The sequence below is a fragment of the Cydia strobilella genome, chromosome 11, assembly GCF_947568885.1.
Source record: "Cydia strobilella chromosome 11, ilCydStro3.1, whole genome shotgun sequence".
Lineage (NCBI taxonomy): Eukaryota > Metazoa > Arthropoda > Insecta > Lepidoptera > Tortricidae > Cydia > Cydia strobilella.
Window position 1 is genome coordinate 9,811,631 of NC_086051.1, and position 20,937 is coordinate 9,832,567.

Consider the following 20,937-nt stretch of genomic DNA (forward strand, 5'->3'; position numbering starts at 1 on the left):
TGACCTGCCTGATACCTCCTCCCGGAAGTTTGGATACGCCGACGATCTAGCTCTTATCACACAACACCGAAACATAGACGCGTCAAAACCAATCCTCGAGAAGGACCTGGCTGCACTGGATGACTACTTCAGCCGATGGCGCCTGTGCCCTAACCCAACTAAAACGGAGGTGTGTTGTTTCCACCTGAACAACAGGCTAGCTGGCGAAACTCTCAGTATCAGGTTCAAAGGTGCAATCTTGAACCACAACCCAACCCAAAAATACTTGGGAGTTACGCTAGACAGAAGCCTAACATACAAAGTTCACCTACAGAAAGCTGCAAGCAAACTCAAGACCAGGAATAACATAATCCAAAAACTCCTTCCCTTGCTTCCTTCCTTCCGCCTTCGAACTACGGCTCTGGCTCTGGTTTACTCAACGGCTGAGTACTGCGCCCCAGTCTGGATGAACAGTGCACATACTTCAGCTGTCGATACGCAACTAAACCAGACACTCCGACTAATTACCGGATGCTTAAAGCCTACCCCAGCCCACTGGCTCCCTATTCTGGGCAACATAGCTCCTGCACACCTCCGTAGGAACAAAAGCCTTCACCAAGAAGCCATCAAATTGCACAGTTGCTCTAACCTTCCCATCCACCGAGACCTCAACGAGATGAGCATAAAAAGGTTAAAGTCCAGAAACCCTCCTGCCCTACAGATGCCCAATCAACAAACCACTTGGAGTTTGGCGGAGGCGTGGCAAGCGGAATGGGAGCACCATGGGGACTAAATAAACCCTCTCATCCATATCTCACCTCGAACACCTCCTAAAGGCTTCAAAGAGCCCCGCCGCGTATGGTCCGCCCTTAACCGCTTTAGAACCGGAATTGGTAACTGTGCACACCACTGGCACAAATGGGGCTGGAGCGCCTCGCCTGCCTGCGACTGTGGATACCCAGACCAGACCATCGAACACATAGTGCTGGAATGTCCCCTCACAAAATACACGGGCCATGTGAGTGACTTCAATATCCTGGCTGAAGAAGCGGCTGCTTACCTGAGTAGGGCGAAATTTTAATTTTAAGTTTATTTTTTGTATCCAGTGACATATAACGAAGCCATACGATAAATAAATATGGTATGGTACTATGGTATGGTATGGTATGGTATGGTATGGTATTATGGTATGGTTTGGTTTGGTATGGTATGGTATGGTTGGTATCGTATGGTTTGGTATCGTATCGTATGGTTTGGTATGGTATCGTATCGTATGGTATGGTATGGTACGTATATTATATTACTTTTTTTTCTGTTTATTCTGTGTAATTCGAAATACATTTTAACCACAACCTTTAATATGTTCTCACTAGTGAGGTGAAAAATTATGTGCGCAACACGAGAGCAAAGTAATAACTATTACAGCTCGTGTTTTTGAGTCCCTCGCTACGCACAAGATTCTACCTTAGAATCACTCGCTTCGCTCGTGATTCAACTATAGAATCTTTCGCTTTCTCGGGACTCAAAATAAACACTCGCAAGAAAAACCAACTTTCCTCTCTTGTTGCACAAATAACTATTTCTTTGATATGATATGATATGATATTTATTGGTAAATATTTACATTTACACGTCATTTCTACAATTAAGCATTACAATAACAGTTAATAACATTAGAAAACATAATTATTACAATTAATAACAAAACATTTATTATATTCCTATATAATTTAGTAGATATGCGATTGAGCCAATGACCCGTGGCTATCGAAGAACTCGTCAATGGTATAGCAAGCCATTTCTAATAGTACGGCTTTCAGTTTGCGGACAAATATTGCATCGCTAGAAGCATGCTTTATTTCATCGTCCAGTATGTTGTACAGTCTGATTCCTAGTACATGCATAGACTTCCTAGTTTTCGCGAGGCGACACGCCGGCACGACCAACTGATTACGCCTGCGCGTCACGCTACCTCGGAGTTGACTATGAGTGGGGATCTGATCAAGATTTTGTCTCACGTATTTGCATGCTTCTATTATATACACACTAGGTAACGTAAGGATTTTACATTTTTTAAACAGTTCTTTAGCCGGATGGTCGAGTGGTTTCCTAGTCATAATGCGGAGAACACGCTTTTGTAATTTAAATAGCCTCTCACGGTCCGCAGCAGTACCCCATAGATCTACACCGTAGGTGAGTATAGAATGGAAGTAACCATAGTAGGCCTTCCTTAGGTTTTCCTCAGAAAGACTGTTAGTTAGCCTAGACAACGCGAAGCACGCAGAAGCGAGACGTTTACACGTCGCATCTATGTGAGGTGCCCATGTTAGTCCCGAATCGATTACAAAACCTAGGTATTTGACTTCATGTACATGCGGTACCGTAATATCATTCAACACAATCCGCACCCGAGTATTTACATTTCTCTTTAATTGGAAGTACACTATGTTTGTCTTATCGACATTCAAACTCATCCCATTAGCAGTAAACCAATCAGATATTCTTTGCATTGTTTGAGTCAGTTTTATTTCCAAGCTAGCGAAATCATCGGCTGCTGTTATTACACAAGTGTCATCGGCAAACATAACGTACTCCACGTCCTCGGTGGCGGCAGTGATGTCGTTAACAAGGACCAAAAACAGGTTATTTCCCATCGTTGATCCCTGCGGGACAGCACTGTCCCCCAATTCTTCAAAGTTAGAGTTGAATGATTTTATGTAGGTGGTTTGCTTTCGCCCCCCCCAGGAAGGACCTTAATAATTCAAGGAAAGATCCATTGACACCATACCGCGATAGCTTTGCGATAAGTAGTGCGTGGTCAATTGTTTCGAAGGCGCGCGACAGGTCGCAGAATATAGCTGCCACATGTCGCCCAGCCTCGAGATGCGCAGTCACTCGCCGCACTACATCTCGCGCCGCGTCCGCAGTTGATCGGCCAGGCTGGTAGGCGTACTGCTGCGGGTTCAGTAGACTATTGCTAGTAAAGTAATGCATTAGTTTACCACTCAACAGGCGCTCGAATACCTTAGACACGATAGGTATTAAGGATATGGGTCTATAGGATTTGAGAGCATCCATGTCACCTTTGCCCTTATAAATGGGCTGCACTTTGACTACTTTTAGTGGTTTGGGATAAATGCCACTTTTAACACACTCATTGAATAGGCAAAGTAGCAGCGAGACCACAATTGGAGGTAAATAGTCTAAAATGTATGTAGACATATCGTTGACATCCCTAGATTGCTTTTTTTTAATGCATTTTAGAGCCATCATTACATTCTTTTTAATGAAATGCGTGACAGTCGCAAGGTCTTTAAATCGCGCTTGAAATGGTGCCAAGATCATGAAGATCAAATAAAGATGGACATAATTACCTCTCATCATTCAAAGAAGAATTTCCGCTCCTTTTGGAAGGCCACAAATAAATTAAAGCCTTTGAATGGTCACCCGGCTAGCGTGGGGGGCGTTAGTGATCCTAAAAGCATTGCCAACCTCTTTAAGGATCATTTCGTTATAAAATCGGCTTTAGGCCCAACGAAGCTGGGGGGGCTCGATAGTGAGACCGAGATAGAGAGTGTGGGTCCTAGCCTTACGGCTAAGGACATTGCCAAAATTATAAAATCAATGTCTGGAGGTAAATCCCCGGGATACGACGGTCTCTCTATTGAGCACCTCCAACATGCAGGTCCCCACATATCGAGAGTGTTGGCAATGTTTTATACCTTGTGTATTAGGCATTCTTATCTGCCAGATAATCTAATGCGGACGATCGTCGTACCTATTGCCAAAAACAGGACCGGAGACCTGGCGGATAGGAGTAATTACAGACCCATTTCGTTGGCAACAGTCATGGCAAAAATACTTGATAGTGTGCTTAACTCCCAGTTAAATAGCCATGTTAAACTGCATGATAACCAACTAGGTTTTCGACCACAGTTATCTACAGAGTCGGCGATCCTGTGTCTTAAGCACACTGTCAGGTATTATGCCAAAAGTAAAACCCCGGTGGTGGCCTGTTTCCTCGATCTATCTAAGGCTTTTGACCTGGTTTCCTATGACCTACTGTGGAAAAAGCTGGAAAATACAAGTTTACCGCAGGAAACCATTCGCATTTTTAAGTATTGGTATGGAAACCAGGTCAACAGTGTTAGATGGGCAGACGCGTTGTCCGATGAGTACAGGTTGGAGTGCGGGGTGAGACAGGGGGGGTTGACCTCACCTACGCTCTTTAACCTGTACATCAACGGACTAATCGAGGCGCTCAGTAGAACCCATGTCGGCTGTCATGTGGATGGAGTCTGTGTTAATAACATAAGTTATGCAGACGACATGGTTCTGTTGAGCGCGTCAGTGTGTGGAATACGCAAACACTTGAAAATTTGCGAAGCGTATGTTACTGAGCATGGCCTTAAATATAATGTGGCCAAAAGCCAGCTCATGGTGTTTGAGTGCGGTCGCAAGAACACAACGGAAGTCCCTGGGGTTTGCCTCAATGGTACCCCTATAGATAGAGTGGACCATTTTAAGTACTTAGGCCATGTGATCGCGACCGACCTCAAAGATGACAGGGACATAGAAAGGGAACGAAGGGCCCTGTCGGTCCGGGCGAATATGATCGCTCGCAGATTTGCAAGGTGCTCCAAAGAGGTGAAAGTTACATTGTTCAGGGCGTTTTGCACTTCCCTCTACACCTGCAATCTGTGGGCTCAGTATTCGCAACGGGCATATGGGGCTCTTAGGGTCCAGTACAACAATGCGTTTCGGGTGTTGATGCGTTTCGGGTGTTGATGGGCGGCGCGCGTGGACTGTTTCTACACTACCATGCGTGCACGCGCGGCATCCCTGGTGCGCCGGGTGCGCGGCAGTCCCAACAGCATTCTGCGATTGATAGCGGACAGGGTTGACTGTCCCTACTTGTCACACTGCGAGGGATTGCATTCTCCCGTAAGTGTTATTTTGTTTTAAATTTAAGTCTAGCTGTACCTACCTACTAACCCCTTAGTCTTGTAAGTGTTACTAATAAAATGTGTCTTTGTTACATGAAATAAATGTATTGAATTGAATTGAATTGAATTGAATTACATCTGCAAGCGTAAACTGATCAAAACAAAACACAGGCGTATTGTGGGATAGATAACCATCTAGATACGCAAGCGCGGAGTGCGCACGAGCATTATTATTATCGGGCGCGCTCAGCCTCACAGGCGCCGGGTGTGCGACTCACCAATACATCTAACGGACCAGTTTTTCTTTTATGCCCACACGTTTCAGATGCAATGATGCGCCACACACTACGACTCATATTTTCCCTGCCATTTGCAATTATGTTATTAATGTACTCGCTACGAGCTCGTTTTAGTGTATCCGTATAGGTCAGTTCCAGCGATTGCAATTCCGTCAACAAACTATTGGCCAAACTATCGCCAGCATTGCTTAACGATATGTCGATTTTACATTGATATACCTTTTTTCTAATACAACGCACTTGGTCATTTACCCATTTACTAATATTGGATTTTACGGGCTGTTTTTTTATAGGAAAACTACTGTCAAAACAATGCTTTAGCACATTCATCATTTTCTCAAGTTTGCTACTGGGACAGGCTTTTGTTAACATGATTCTGTCCCAGTTATATAAGTCGAGATACAGCATGAAGTTGTTTACATTTTGTGGCGAAAAAGTTCGTTTCAATACAACACAATTCGCCTGCAAGTTTTTTTGAATATTTACTTCTACATTTATGCACTGATGATCGGATATACGCAATTGGGAAGAAGTGATATTTTTAATGTCCGTCTTAGTCAAATTAGTGTAGGCATGATCTATACAAGTCTCCGAGTGGTTTGTTATTCTGGTAGCAGTTTTAACGATCTGCCTATATCCGAACTGATTCAGTACGACTTTTAACTCCTTTGTAGTTTTACAGGTCTTTAAGTAGTCAATATTCATATCGCCCATTATTAATACTTTATAATTTTGAAAGGCTGGTAAGCTTAGGAGTTCGTTAAGTTTACTATAATAAATCTGAATGTCACTATTAGGTGGTCTATATATGCATGCAATCACTAGGTTTAAGTTTACACATTCAACGGCACACACTTCAAACTGCATTTCTACGCACAAGGAATTTACTTCATTCCGCTCAATAGATACTAAATCCGACCTAACATAAATGCAAGCACCTCCTCCTCGCCGCAACGCTCTGCAATAGTGGGCACGCAAAATGTAGTTCATCAAATTGACAGAAGTTATTTCACTGGATCTTAGCCATGTCTCGGTCAGACAAATTACATCGACTCGACCCTGTAGCTGGAGCTCCGCTTCGAGTTCATACGTTTTATTGGGAAGGCTACGTATATTTTGATGTATGACTGAAATTGTCGCGTTCCGTAGTGTGTCATCATTGCGGCGTCTCGGTGCAACTGCCGACCGGTTTTGGCGAGCGCGGGCGCAGGCCGGGGACGGTAGCGGCGGGAGTATCGGCAGCCCGCGCTCCCCGCGCCTTGCCAGCTCCCCTCCGAAACCACTCCGATATCTTAACGCCGTTGGGCCACAGCGTTGGCGAGTATATTTCATTATGTACACTCTCCGGGTACCCGATTACAAATGCAGCATGCATTTCAGTTTTTATGACGCGCTTTTCAATTGTTAGTTGTACGTTAGGTAACCGTTCAGTTAGATATTTGCGTAAGTTCTCAGTCGTCGTATCAGGTCTGAACAGCCAAGCCTGTAAATATATATGTCGCTCCACTGACTGGAGGTCATCATTTTTGTTTCCCGTTCCGGTAACAATTTCCCGCCGCTTGGGAGTTCGTTTACGGCTAACTAGATGCCATTCACTTTTGTCTGCATCGTCCGTTACGGGATGTCCGTCCGTGACGGATCGACGCGATTCGGGTGTTGTAGTACATGCAGGTATGATGGCAGGTTTACTCACTATATTTGTGTCTCGCTTTCGCTCAGCAGCTCCAGCGCTGGATTTACCTCGCAGTGCAGCGGCCGCGTTAATACGCGCTTGACGCTCGGGACGCTGCATCGCTTTTGGGGCTGGTGCAGCAGGCATGGGTGACTCGAGGGTAGTCCTGGAGGTTTCGTTGACGACATCTGCATATGGTCGGTTTGCCACTTCAATTAGATTTTTGCTTTGTTCAGCCAGCGGGGTGCATGAGGGTTCTGAAGAAGGTGGTTCCAATGTACTAGGGGCTGGCTTCTCCTGTTCAATAACCCCTACAGCATTCAAACGCGCACCCGCGCAGGTGAACGACTTCTCGGTCGAAGTCTTTGCACTACTCTTATGCTCTTCCGGTTTGTTTACCTCATCGACGGTTTTCGGAACGGGTAGCGCAACCATGGGCTTCATCGAAGCAATGACGTTCTTCAACGCTTTGATTTCCCCGACCTGTACATCAATTACTCTCTTACTTTCGTCCAGTTTATGGTGTAGGGACGAGGACAGCGATGAAAAATTATTTTTTAGTTCCCGTAATTCTTGCCGAAGTATACACATTTCCCCTACCTCTCTCCGTAGTTCTCGAACTTCCGACAACATCACAGAAAAGTTTGAGTCGACTGTAAAATTTGTTGGTGCAGGTGGATTGGTACTGCCGTTCGCCTTGGCGTTTGCTTGGCGGGATCCTCGAAAAAGCGTGACATTTTTGCTATCTTGATCGCTCTTATTGTAGGTGTTATTTAACCCATTTCCGGCACCACGGATCGGAGTGTTTGTATTATCACCCCTCGGAATTGAGCTCTTACATGTCGGACAAACCCAGTCTTCTTTCGTTTTTTGGGGGAACTGCGTAAAAGTTTCCTTAGGTATCTGCAGGCACGGAAGGTCGTACAACGACGAACACGTAGCGCATTCCATATATTCAAGCGAACGAATTTTTTCGCCGCATCCACTGCAGTGTGTTGCCATCGCTAGCTTGATATGTCCTGTACTCCTGTGTTGAAGTCCGCTTTGATCGCGTGTCAGCGCCCGCGCGAGCGCAGCGCGAGAGCGGGTTGATGACTCACCGCTTGCCGGCTTGCGGGTGCGAGATAAATAGACGTTAGATTAAAAAATTCAAAATGTTTTTGCTCGTAATTTCTAAACTAAGACACATTTTTATAAACTGATTTTTGTATTTTGTTCTTCAAATCACTGGCTTTAAAACAGTATACCATATGGATATAAAATATCAGTTTTATTACACTTTCTGAATTAAAAACAACGAAGACGAAATATCACGACTGCTTTGCGCTAGCGGGGGCGCGGGGACGAAGAATCATAGAACGTAATTTTTACTGGCGTTATTATTTTAAGTCAAAGTTTATGAAATAAAACTGAAAACGGATTATATCGCGTAATTCGAATTTATAATACTTTCGGAGCGATTATTTACGAAAATATTAACTTGTGTTGCCTGTGTTTTTATTTAATGAAATAAACTAATTTTTAAGAAAAAAAAACCGACTTCAATGGGGGATGCCGCTGAAAGTTTACTTTTTGTTGATGGTGCACTCTTAGATTCCAGACTATGAAATGAATAAATAGACAGCATATTTTGCGTAATTATCCTAATCCATCTTTTGACTAATTTTGCCTAATTGCCTAATTATTATAATATTGCCTAATAATGTAGAAAAGGAGGTAAAAGCACCCACTTTTCTAGTAGCATTTCGTTTTTGTAAGGGTCGCAGTTCTAACCTAACCTAACCTACTTTTCTGATAGCATTTCGTTTCTGTAAGGGTCACAGTTCTAACCTTACCTAACCCACTTTTCTAGTAGCATTTCCGGGTCCGGGTCTGGGTCCGGATCCGAGTCCGGGTCCGTGTCCGGCTGTCCGGGTCCAAGTTTGGGTCAGAGTTCGGTCCGGGTCCGGATTCGAGTTGGGGTCCATGTCCAGACCCGGGTCCGAGTCCGGGTCCAAGTTTGGGTCTGGGTCCATAAGGAAGAGAACAAATCGCCAAACGTGAACTATGTGTCATTGAAGAGTTCCATTCTGATCATCATCAGCAGTTCCACTTAATCAAATGTCACTATTTTAAATGTAAATGCTGGATTTGTTGATGAAAATATAAAAATCACAATATGTATGCATTTAACATTTGAGGAGTTCCCTCGGTTCCTCATGGGTCTCATCATCAGAACTCGAGCTTGACAAAAATATACCTTAAAAACTTAAGTTGCTTAACAAACATAAAGAAGAGGACAAATCGCCAAACGTAAACTATGCGTCATTAAAGAGTTCCATTCTGATCATCATCAGCAGTTCCACTTCATCAAATGTCACTTTTTAAAATGGAAATGCTGGATTTGTTGATAAAAATACAAAAATCACTATATGTATGCCTTTCACATTTGAGGAGTTCCCTCGATTCCTCATGGATCCCATCATCAGAACTCGAGCTTGACAAAAATGTTTCTTGAAAACCTAACTTGCTTAACAAACATAACGAAGAGGACAAATCGCCAAACGTGAACTATGCGTCATTGAAGAGTTCCGTTCTGATCATCATCAGCAGTTCCACTTCATCAAATGTCACTTTTTTAAATGTAAGTGCTTGATTTGTTGATGAAAATACTAAAATCACTATATGTATGCCTTTAACATTTGAGGAGTTCCCTCGATTCCTCATGGATCCCATCATCAGAACTGCTTTTTGACAAAAACGGGACCAATCTGTATGTATATACTTACAATCAAAAAAAGAATTTTCAAAATCGGTCCAGAAATGACGGAGTTATGGAGTAACAAACATTAAAAAAAAAAAAAAAAAACAAAAAAAAAACATACAACCGAATTGAGAACCTCCTCCTTTGAAATCTTGAAGTCGGTTAAAAAACAACAAGAAATGCAGAGGCTATTTGCGCAAATAAAGGCGAAATGATCTTTCAGCATCAAAGCATGTATGTGTACGCACCTTCAAAACAGACTTCATAATGTATAATAATGAAGTCCCCTCCAGACTATGTGCGTGAATCGCGGCGCGACTTCGCGTAGAGAATATTCGCGACGTTGACGTAGGACTCCACACTCGCACAACTTCACGGCGAATTCGCAGTTTGGTTTGCGGCAAAATGGCGGAAAAACATCAGCTGATCTAGTTTAACTGTTAGTTATCTACGGCATCATACGTGATTTAGCTGTTTTTCCATTTTGTTTTGTTGTAAAGCCGTAAAATCTAGCCGCTTAATACAATACTTATAATCATAATATGATTAATATTTATACTTTCCACTGATGAGCCAAAATAGTGTGTAATGTGGAGTCTTGCAAGTTCGCGCTTCGCCCCTCCTTTGACGCGGGTCGAAAAACTGACAAAAAACGGGGAACAACTCGGAACAAGACGTGAACAATCTGCGCAATCGACGCCACACTGGCATTCGCGGCTTCGCACCGTGATTCGCGCACGAGTAGAGTAAGGGCCCTCCTTAGGGTTTGTACCTACTCTATTCAACGGCCCTCTATTCTTTCGAAGGCCTTCGGGTGTCTTGAGAAATTCTAAACATTCAAGTTGCCTACCTTGATAAAAGCTTTCAAAGAAGTAATATTAGGTATATAGATATATTCTCTGCTGGATTGATTGTGTAAGGAACTGGTGCTATATCCTCATCTTGGGTTTTGTCACCGGACTCTTTTAAAGTGGAATAGAGGAACTAAGTATAAATAGGGTTCAAGGTAAATCTTAGATTCATGCCTCGCTTAGATTCAGAAACCAAAATGAACTTCAATGGTTTACAAACAATAAGATGACGTTTATAGGTATTTGATGAAAAGGACTGTTCATCAAATACCTATAAACGACGATGAAATAAAAATATAAATTTTAAGATATTATTGTAAAGGATCGGCGACGCGCATGTAACACTCCTGGAGTTGCAGGCGTCCATATGCTACGGTGATCGCTTACCATCATGCATCTGGCTTGACTGCCACCGACGACGTGGTATAAAAAATATCTACAATAATCAGCACCTATGGCGTATTTCACGCAGGTCATCTTATTGTTTGTAAACCATTGAAGTTCATTTTGGTTTCTGAATCTAAGCCAGGCATGAATCTAAGATTTACCTTGGACCCTATTACTTCTTTAAAATATTTAAATATTTTTTTATTAAAATATCTAATAATAGGTACCTACCTAATTCGATTTCGTGGAAAACAAAATTAACAAACATCACACTTGTAGGGAGGGGTTAGCCAAAGTGACGGTTCGGGTATCAATATTAGCACGAGGGGTTAAACAAGAACTTTGCCCCCTTGTAAAACAATAACTACCTACCTATTTATGTAGGGTACCTCCGTACTCCGTTTAATGCAGTAAACGAGCATATTTTTTCATATTATCTTCTTGCCTTTTAAATTATTCCTAAAGGGGCCCACTGACTATCAGTCAGCCGGACGATATCGGCCTGTCAGTTGTTCGGAACTGTCAAATTTTTGTTCTAACTGACAGGCCGATATCGTCCGGCGGACTGATAGTCAGTGGGCTCCTTAAACAGGGGCGGCCGATTCTGATTTCACAATTTGTATTGGTTTTGATACAACTGAGAAGATCACCTACGCTAATTGGTGCATGCGAAATGAAATAAGATTCATGCGTGTGATGCACACCAATCACCAAGACGATCGTCAAGGTTGTATCAAAATCAAAACAAGATCAATACAATTTGTTAAATAAAGATTGCCCTCCTGATCCTGATTTTGATAAGATTTACAATATAGGGGAGTATAAAAAGACATTATGATAGATCAAAGTGAAGTCTTCAGCTTCAATTTATCCTAAGTAATCTACTATCTAATTATCTACAGGACTAGGCGCCAAGTCCTTTATGTAATTTGATTGATGATGACAATGATTTTATCGGTAAATTCTACCAGGCTTATTCTTAATATTCAACTTAGAAGTAATTCCTACGGGTACTCAAAAAAGACATTAGACAAGCAATCGTTACAATACCTACAATCGAGTTCATATATATGTATGCTTTTTTTCACCTTTATGACCCTACTTTTACTGATTGAATAATGTGACCCGAATACGGACTTTTAGGTTTCCAATATAACACTTAAAACCTTCGCTCTTAGAACACATATTAAATCACATTTATAATCGGGTCTATCGCGAATTTATTGGGTTGTTCCCACTAGTTACTAACAAGTTGTTACCAGTTGTAACTACTGGGATTTTTTCCCATCTTTTTACTAGTTACCAGTGAACTGGGAAAAGGTAGGATTTTTTTCCAGTAGGTACTTACCACCAAAACGTTGTTAGAGTTCAATACTAATAAAAACAGTAGAAATAGTAGCAGTATAAATGTATAGTGACTTAATAAATAATTGTAAGTCAATTAGTGTTTAAGTAAACTGTTTTAAAAGTGATAAAAAATATTAAAACTGTTTTACCGGTGCAAGTGCAAAAACTAAAATAGTTAAGGAGAAATTAACGTTTGGGTGAAATTCATCTTATTAATTGTAAATTGAATTAATTGTGAAGTTATCTATGAAGTTGGATCTTTTGCCGAGGGCGCTTACGCCGCACTGTGTAGCGCAACGTTGTAGGTACATATTTATATAGGAACATCGTTGATAATGGCGTAAGCGCCATCGGCACTAACACTAAGGTTCCTTTAATTATAAAAGTTATCAAAAACAGTCGGTTTTTGACTGATTTGTTTGTTCGTTCGTATAATTGTGACGTTATACAATTTATTAATTAGTTATATTTTATCACTTTCAAGGCAGCTTACTGAAGCGCGGAGGGCCCACGGCCTTCGCGTTCGCAACGAGATCGCCCACGTAGGACACTTCTATAGGTTTGGTTTGTTGGGGGGGCGTCGCGGATAGAATGCCGCAAGCCGCAAGCGATCCCCTGACGCTTCCCTAACGGTAAAGAGGGTGACGCCGCAGGGGATGTTAGTGGGTATTCTCCTCCCCTTTCTCTGGCTAACAGAGGATGTACGGGAGGAGGGAGTCCCACATACCACCCCCCAATGGGTTTCCCCAGCCCGGGGGTGAGATTTGTAAATGCATTAACGGTCATAAATATACGGTCGAATCATGGTATAATAATATACTCCGCCTTCTCCTCCGAGCCTCGCGAACCACGTGACTGACACAAGCCTACGTCATCGTGAACCTTTTAACAGCACGATGACGTAGGCTTGTGTCAGTCACGTGGTTCGCGAGTCTCGGAAGAGAGTACCTTGTTTTATTATACCATGGGTCGAATTGAATTACCTCCTCCTTTTTGCCTTAATAGAAGGGCGGGAGTGGTGTGGGGGGATGGGGGTAACCCCCCCTCCAACTTTCCCCCCGCGGAGATGCTTGGTTTCTGAATTATTCATGGTTATAATTTAAGGTTATAACAGTGCCAAAGATTGTAATGCAGAGGGGGGAGAATGAGGTGGACTCCGTGGTGGCTCCGGCGCTGCGGGAAGCGCAGCTCCGCGCCTCCGGGCTTTTATATACACTCTAGGGGTAGGGACCACAAAGACCACGTAGGGTCGGGGTTGACAAATTCGGTTCCGTGACAAATTTGAACTTTAAAACAGAAAATATGCTTGGCTCAGGATATCGGAGTGCTCTGATTCGATTTTTGGTATGTATGGTGTACAAAAGTAGCCACAAAATATTTAATGAAATCAAAAAATAAGGCCGCCGTGCGTTTTGTTTCACGTAATATTCAATAAATAAAAACATTTCCGGCGGCTAAAATTGCTTTAAATCATTTACAAACAACCCAAAAAAGTCTCCCACAGCGACAGTTATCCTCAAACAAGGCGACTTATTTTAACCCTTAAATGCATGATTTTTTGTATAACTTTTTAATAAATTGAAATAGATGTGTCATGTTGTATAGATTGAGGGAAAAATAAAGAAAAAAATCATAGTATTTAAAAAAACATATATTTTTTACGATGCATATATACATCATTATGCATTTAAGGGTTAAGATCCAACCCTACAAGAACAATATGACCGTAAACCGATCGCATGCCTAACGCTCTATCCAGGAAAAAGCACTATATTTTCGTTTTCGGTCAAACCCCGTAAATACTATGGTTCAAGGAAATAGGTATAAGTATACACTTCATACACCTACATATTTAGGTTTAATATTTACTACGATGTTTATTTTTGCTATGATGGGTTTAATATTTCTAAAGAGTTACTAATAAAATGAGTGTATAATTTTATAAGTCCTTAATAGGTGAAAATATATCACAGATCAACACAACATGAAGTTGCATAAATGCCAGTCTTACATAGGTCCTCGTTGGAACCATCTTTTTTTAATGAAGATAAGAATTTAAACTTCCAACCCCTGAGTTTACTATGGTTTTGGCCTTTTTCGTACTAAGTATTGTATACTTGCCGTCTACTAAACCAAACGACGAAAGGTCGTCGCTTTGGATGACAGCGAATAACCTTTGTGTAATAATTTACATTTTAAAAATTATGATGATTAATGCCTAGATTACCTTGACCTTATATTCATTTCTTTTCGATTATGGTGGTGGTGGTGATGACAGTGGGCCAGTTTCATGAAAATTACAAGCTTGAAATGCAAGCAGAAGTCTCTTTCTAAAAAGTTGAATAGTTATTTGTGCAACAAGAGGGCAAAGTTCGTTTGTGCATCGAGTGCCAATTTTGAGTCCCGCGCAAGAGAAAGATTCTTATTTGAAATCTTGAACGCAGTGAAGGACTCAAAAGCTCGAGACGTAAAAAACTTTGAGCTCATTGTTCCACGTACAACTTCTCACCTCAGCAGTAAGATCTTGGAATTCCGGAGACTCGAAATTCAAAAATCCCATGGAGCGGGCTCGACAATGGGAAAACGTAACCTGATGGAAGAGAGTACTTAAAAATTTCTGGAGCAGCTTACATTTTACAGTGTTGCAAGTCGAACATAATAATAAATCGGCCCATCTCTACTCTGAAGGAATCTGCTCTACTGAGTTACATAAAATAGTAAAATTCACTCCTAAAGGATTTTACAAGGAATTTAAATAGAAAAATTACATTTTAGAAATGTAATTTTTCTATTTGCTGCCCATGACTAATATAGGCCAAGCAATAAGAAGGTATAGAGGGAAATGCAAGGAACACAATTTTTTACTTCGTAGCTTTGTTTGGACTAGTTAGGAGATGAACATATCAAGTTCCCGGCCGTAACCCTGGTGCTGGGGGGAGGGGGGTTTTAAGGTTCCATTTTTCGGTTTTTCGATTATATCTCGGAAACTATGCGTCTGAGCGACTTGGCAAAATGAAAAGAGATTTAATTTGTTACAAGTTTTATTCTGTCAAGTTTTTCGATATCTCGTATAGTTTTTGAGATATCCGCTCTTGAAGGTTTATTTAAGGCTCTCATTTTTATCTTGATTATCTACATCAGTAAAGCTGCTAGGCCGGGTTTGGTAACGATTTCGTATAAATCGGGGGCACTGAATTAATTTATGGTATCAACATTGACACCTTTCCGAAGTAAAAACATATAACCTTTAAACAAATAACTTTTAAAAACGGAAACCCTATAGTGTCACAAATAAGGGAGCTGAACCGAGGTGTACCACAGGGTTCAATACTCAGCCCTCTTCTGTTTGTAACGTTTACGGCGGACATAGTGAAGGTTCTAAAACACAGCAAAGTCCATCTTTATGCAGACGACACGCAAATTTATAGGTCGTTTTACGCCAAGGACTCAGAACTTGCTATCATTGAACTAAATAACGACCTAGAACGACGACCTGCCTTTTTTAAACTAAAGATGCTGTATAATATATACAGTATACGCAAACATCTCGAATATAAGATAAGAGTCATCCTTACTGATTTACTCGTATTATCTCCCTTTAACTATTGTGACACAGTGTACGGACCAAGGCTGCACAAATATACTAAGCGCGCCATCCAGAGGGTTCAAAATGCCTGCATCCGATTCTGTATAAATGTCCTAAAAAGGGCTCACATATCTTCAATCCTGGCTGAGAAAGGGATACTTAACATGGAGTCACGAAGGGAACTTCACATAAGCATGCCTGACACGTAGAGTAGTGTACACTAAAAAACCGATTTACCTGTTTGAAAAACTATCCCTCCACAAAGAAAATGACCCACACGAGAGACAATAAAGCTAAATTTAATGGTGTTTAAGCATAATTATGCAGGGTTTAAGGGTAGCTTTAGGTACGCTGCCTCAAAAATATGGAACAATATACCACCACCGATTAGATATAAACGTTGTTTGATTACATTTAAAAAACACTGCAAACGCTTAATATTTAATAAACAACTGAAAACGGCAAATTTGCGTACCTAGGCAAAAATAAAATATATAAATAAATAAAAATAGATGAGTAGTCTTAAAGATTTTCAGCACTTTGTTATTTATATAAATTGAAGTTTGAGATTTGGCTAAGTGAGAATTGTATTTTCCCCTCACTAGCTCGGAAAGCCGTCTTATATCCTTTAAAATCAGCGGGGAAAAACGCATTTTATCCACTAGTGGGGAAAGTAATTTGACCTTGGATGGAGCGTGTTTAAGTAGCTTGGCAGATATCAAAACGTAAAACGCTCATAATAATGGTTCGTTCGATATTAATTATCATTAAATAAATGGTTTGAGAATTTAATAAAAATACCAAATTTAGCTTTATTTACTGATTTTAAGTCATAAACCTTAAAATTCCATAAGAAACGTTTGTTTTCTATTAATGATGTTAAATAACGCGCAAATTCTGAACTCACAAGTTGAGTCGACGCAATTTCAAAACGCATCATTGACATTTCATACGTCAGAAAGTCAGAAATGTCAACATTGTCAACAAAATTTTTACTTTAAAACTTCTCACGTAAAAATACAGAATTTCCAGAGTTTATTGTTATAATATCGTAAAAAAATTTGTGATTCCAGTGATGAAGATAATCTAACGCCTGTGGATTTTGCACTTTCCTCGCTATAGTGAGGTGAAAAGTTTTGTGTTACACACGGGTGCAAATGTATTTTACTTCTCGTGTGTTGAAACACTCGCTACGCTCAGGATTCTATTTTAGAACCACTCGCTTCGCTCGTGGTTCAACTATAGAATCCTTTCACTTGCTCGTGTTTCAATTCCACACTCGCGGGTAAAATACAACTTTGCACCCTTGTATAACAAATAACTATTGTGTTGTGTAGTTAAATACGGAGCTAATTTAATTTATTTTAATTGGTATTGGTCTGGGCTGAAAAACAGCGCTGCAGTGTCACTCACGCTGAGTCAACGCGGCAGCATTATGCTGACGCCCAAACCATTTGTCACAGCAAATGTTTAATTATTAAGTTACAGATAAGATTATAAATAATGGTAGATTAACTCTTCACGCTTAAACCGCTGAACCGATTTAGTTGAAATTTGGTAAATAGGTGTTTGAAGTCCCGAGACAGGATATATAGTTTTTATCTCAAAAATCATACTTTGAAGGTGTGAAATTTGGTGTGAGGGGAATTCAGCTTCTTCGCCGAAGTTGAATTCCTGAGGTTAATACTGTTTAAATTTAGGTTTGTAGTCATGTTTGGTATCATTATCAACTAAATCAAACATGTAGACTATCCCAAATATTATTTAAATAGGTTCAGTCGTTATTGCTTCCCCATACAAATTTTCACCCCACTTTTCACACCCTTAAAAGATGATTTTGGTTATAAAACCTATCCTATGTACTGTCCCAAGACTCAAACAATCTCTATACCAAATTTCAACGAAATCGGTTCAGCGGTTTAAACGTAAAGAGGAGTTTTATAAAAAAACATTTTTTTAAATTTTGTTTTAACTTAGGAATGGTGTCAATGTTGATACCATAAATTAAAACGATCCCAAACCCGGCCTAGCAGCTTCACTGATGTAGATAATCAAGATAAAAATGAGAGCCCTACATAAACCTTGAAGAGCAGATATCTCAAAAACTACAAGATATCGAAAAACTTGACTGAATAAAACTTATAACAAATTAAATCTCTTTTCATTTTGTATAAGTGGCCAAGTCGCTCAGACGCATAGTTTCCGAGATATAATCGAAAAACCGAAAAATGGAACCTTCAACGCCCCCTCTCCCCTCCAGCACCAGGGTTACGGCCGGGGACTTTTGATATGTTTATCTCCTAACTAGTCCAAACAAAGCTACGAAGGTAAAAATTGTGTTCCTTGCATTTCCCTCTACACCTTTTTTTGGGCATTTATTTCCCGGCCTAATAATGCAAAGAACATTTTACTCAGAAGTGATAAAGGCTTGGCCACACAGGCTTCGTGATGGCGAAGCCTTGATTAAAGAACTTTTTGACACAAAAATATAATAAAAACTTGCTTGTACCAAGTTATATAAAAGGACAAAATGGAGTTACGCCTCCGGCAGGACCCGCAACCTCCACAATCTTTGCGTTGATCTTAACCAATTGAGCTACGGAAGCCTACCAGAACCTCAACCTCCGCAATCGTTAAAAGATGTAATCGTCTTTCGGTAGATGTCACTTTACGCCACCCCAAAGGCGTGTATACATAAGGGAAGGAATGGAAAGATTTGCAAGGTTCTGGTAGGCTTTCGTAGCTCAATTGGTTAAGAGCAACGCGCGGATTGCGGAGGTTGCGGGTTCAAGTCCTGCCGGAAGCGTAACTTTCCATTTTCTCCTTTAATATAAAACAGTGTAAAATATAATTGCCATACGATAAATAAATAAATAAAACATAAAACTTGGAGTAGCGCTTGCAGACGTATCTACATGTTAAAAAATTTGCTTGTACCAAGTAGTATGGAATCGAACATTTATAGAAAATTCATACCTATTGCACTGAACTGATGTTTTGTTCATATTGCAGCAGAATACCGTGGTGCCATATGACTGTAACATTCTTGCAAAACACGTGTGAGAAATAAGGGGCTTTAAGCAAAAACCATGCAGATAATAAATAAGTGTAAACCTCAAGTACCTATCAACATTTCACCCTAGTAAATCGCAAATCACACTCATATCAAGGTTGGAGTTTAAATTCTTATCAACTAGATCAAAACAATGATTTTTGTTCAATTAGCCTTATTGAATACAATAAGGATTTATAAAAAGCTCTTCTCCATCTGCTTGCTCTTGCAGCTTGAATGTCCCATTAAAACACGGGCTAAATAAATTCAAAATAGTCCAAACTGTAACCATTGTCCGTCAAAAGGTTCATCACACACACCAATTTTATATTTTCAAGCCAATAAAGTTCAAAGTTCAAACACAATTTTTATTTATTAGTGATAATTAATTATTTAATACATCGGTGGTGATACAGGCTTTACCGTCGGTCACGATAAGATCTGTGGGAGTCACGATCGCGGCTACGACCGCGCGAACGGTCGGACGTGCGCCACAGAAACTCATCCACTGAACGTTCATAGGACCTCTTATCATACACTAGCACTGATCGGGGATAATCCGCTAATGGCGCGTCATAGTAACGTGGCGGAGGCGGCGGGGGTGGCGGAGGCAGGCCGTCATACGAGGCAAGTGCGCCACTGAATCCTGGAGGAGGCACATATGGTAACGGTGGGAGCTGATGATGCATGGATCGCATATACTCAGCCACATATGCCTCCGCTGCTGCTGAGCTACTGCTGCTGTAGCTGTCCCGACTGCGTGTAAACCACAGGGGCAGCCTATCACGCATGTATGGTGATGGAGACCTTCTCTTGTATGACCCAGATGATAGTCTGTTCCTAGGTGGCATAAAAATTTTACGCCTGCTCCTAGATGATGTGTTCAGCCTTGCTCTAAAATTAGAACCTCTAGTCAACAGTGGGGCTCTATATGTTCTATAATTACCACCACTCTTTAAGTAAGCTTTTTTAGATGCCTCTTTAGACTTACGGAGTATTGGTGTCATTTCAATACCTTCATCTTCTGGAAATAACCTGCATAATTCTTCAGCAACTTTTGGTTCAATTTCTTGACCATCTCGTCCAATTTTTACAGGTTTGCCTTCATTCCAGGGGTTGTACAAATGCAGAGTGTTACTGAATGGCAGCTCCTTACGGCAGATCCAGTCAACTTTAAATACACCATCCAGTACTTTAGCAGATAATCCTGGCGGCAGTACCCAGGATATGGGAGGCACATCTCTTCTGGACTCGCTGCTCAGACGCGCGAATCCTGCAAACTTACCACTTTCCTTCACTGAAAATATTAAAAGCACATTTCTTGACTCTCTATAAGCCTGGTTTAAATTTGCTTCATTTTGTGGCAAAGTTGACCACACACCTTTAGCTTTAGATAGTGTAATATTTTCAGCATTATTTGACTTAATTAAAAAGAATCTTGTATCTCTGAATAAATAATTCAGTTTTGTCATGTAATCATAGGTCTTTGTTTTATTGTTGGTGGCTGTAATGCGACTCCTTTTAGTTTGTAATGGAGAATGGCTTTCAGACTTGGTACGTTTACGATTTGCGCGTCTTTCTTTTGACTTAGAACTGGCGGTACTTATGCTTGGAGAGCTTGAATCACTTGAAGATGAGCTGGATACTTCGCTGCGTGTATCATAATCTTTTCCTTCCTCGAGCTGTTTCAGTTCCTCTCCTATTTCGGCCTCGACTTCACCAACGCCAAGATTCACGGCGTCGGTGTTATTAGATGCCTCCATTTTCAGTTACTGTATCACAAGCTAAGATCATGTAACTTTAAATTGAGAGCTTACGTTGACATATTACGAAAAGAATAAGCTTGAATTTGTCTAGACAAACAGAATAGAATGTTGGAGTGGTATTATATTTTGATAATTAAGCACAACAACTATGTTTATCAAAGAAATAAATCCATAAAAACACCACCCACCACCTCATTCTGCTAATCCATCCATAAACACGCAAGCAAGAATACAGTTTTTTTTATGACTATCGCAGGCTATCGCCACAGAGGCATTTGCCAGCATCACGTCAATAATATAGCGTGTGCT

At 40.8% G+C, this 20,937-nt stretch overlaps 1 protein-coding gene across 1 annotated transcript; it reads right to left on the minus strand.

Annotated features, from left to right (window-relative positions):
• Positions 1-19,216: 19,216 nt before the first annotated feature.
• Positions 19,217-20,850, minus strand: LOC134745514 (YTH domain-containing protein 1). The gene has a single exon (XM_063679561.1). The coding sequence runs from the start codon at positions 20,623-20,625 to the stop codon at positions 19,282-19,284; it is 1,344 nt and encodes a 447-aa protein (XP_063535631.1). The 5' UTR covers positions 20,626-20,850; the 3' UTR covers positions 19,217-19,281.
• Positions 20,851-20,937: the final 87 nt, after the last annotated feature.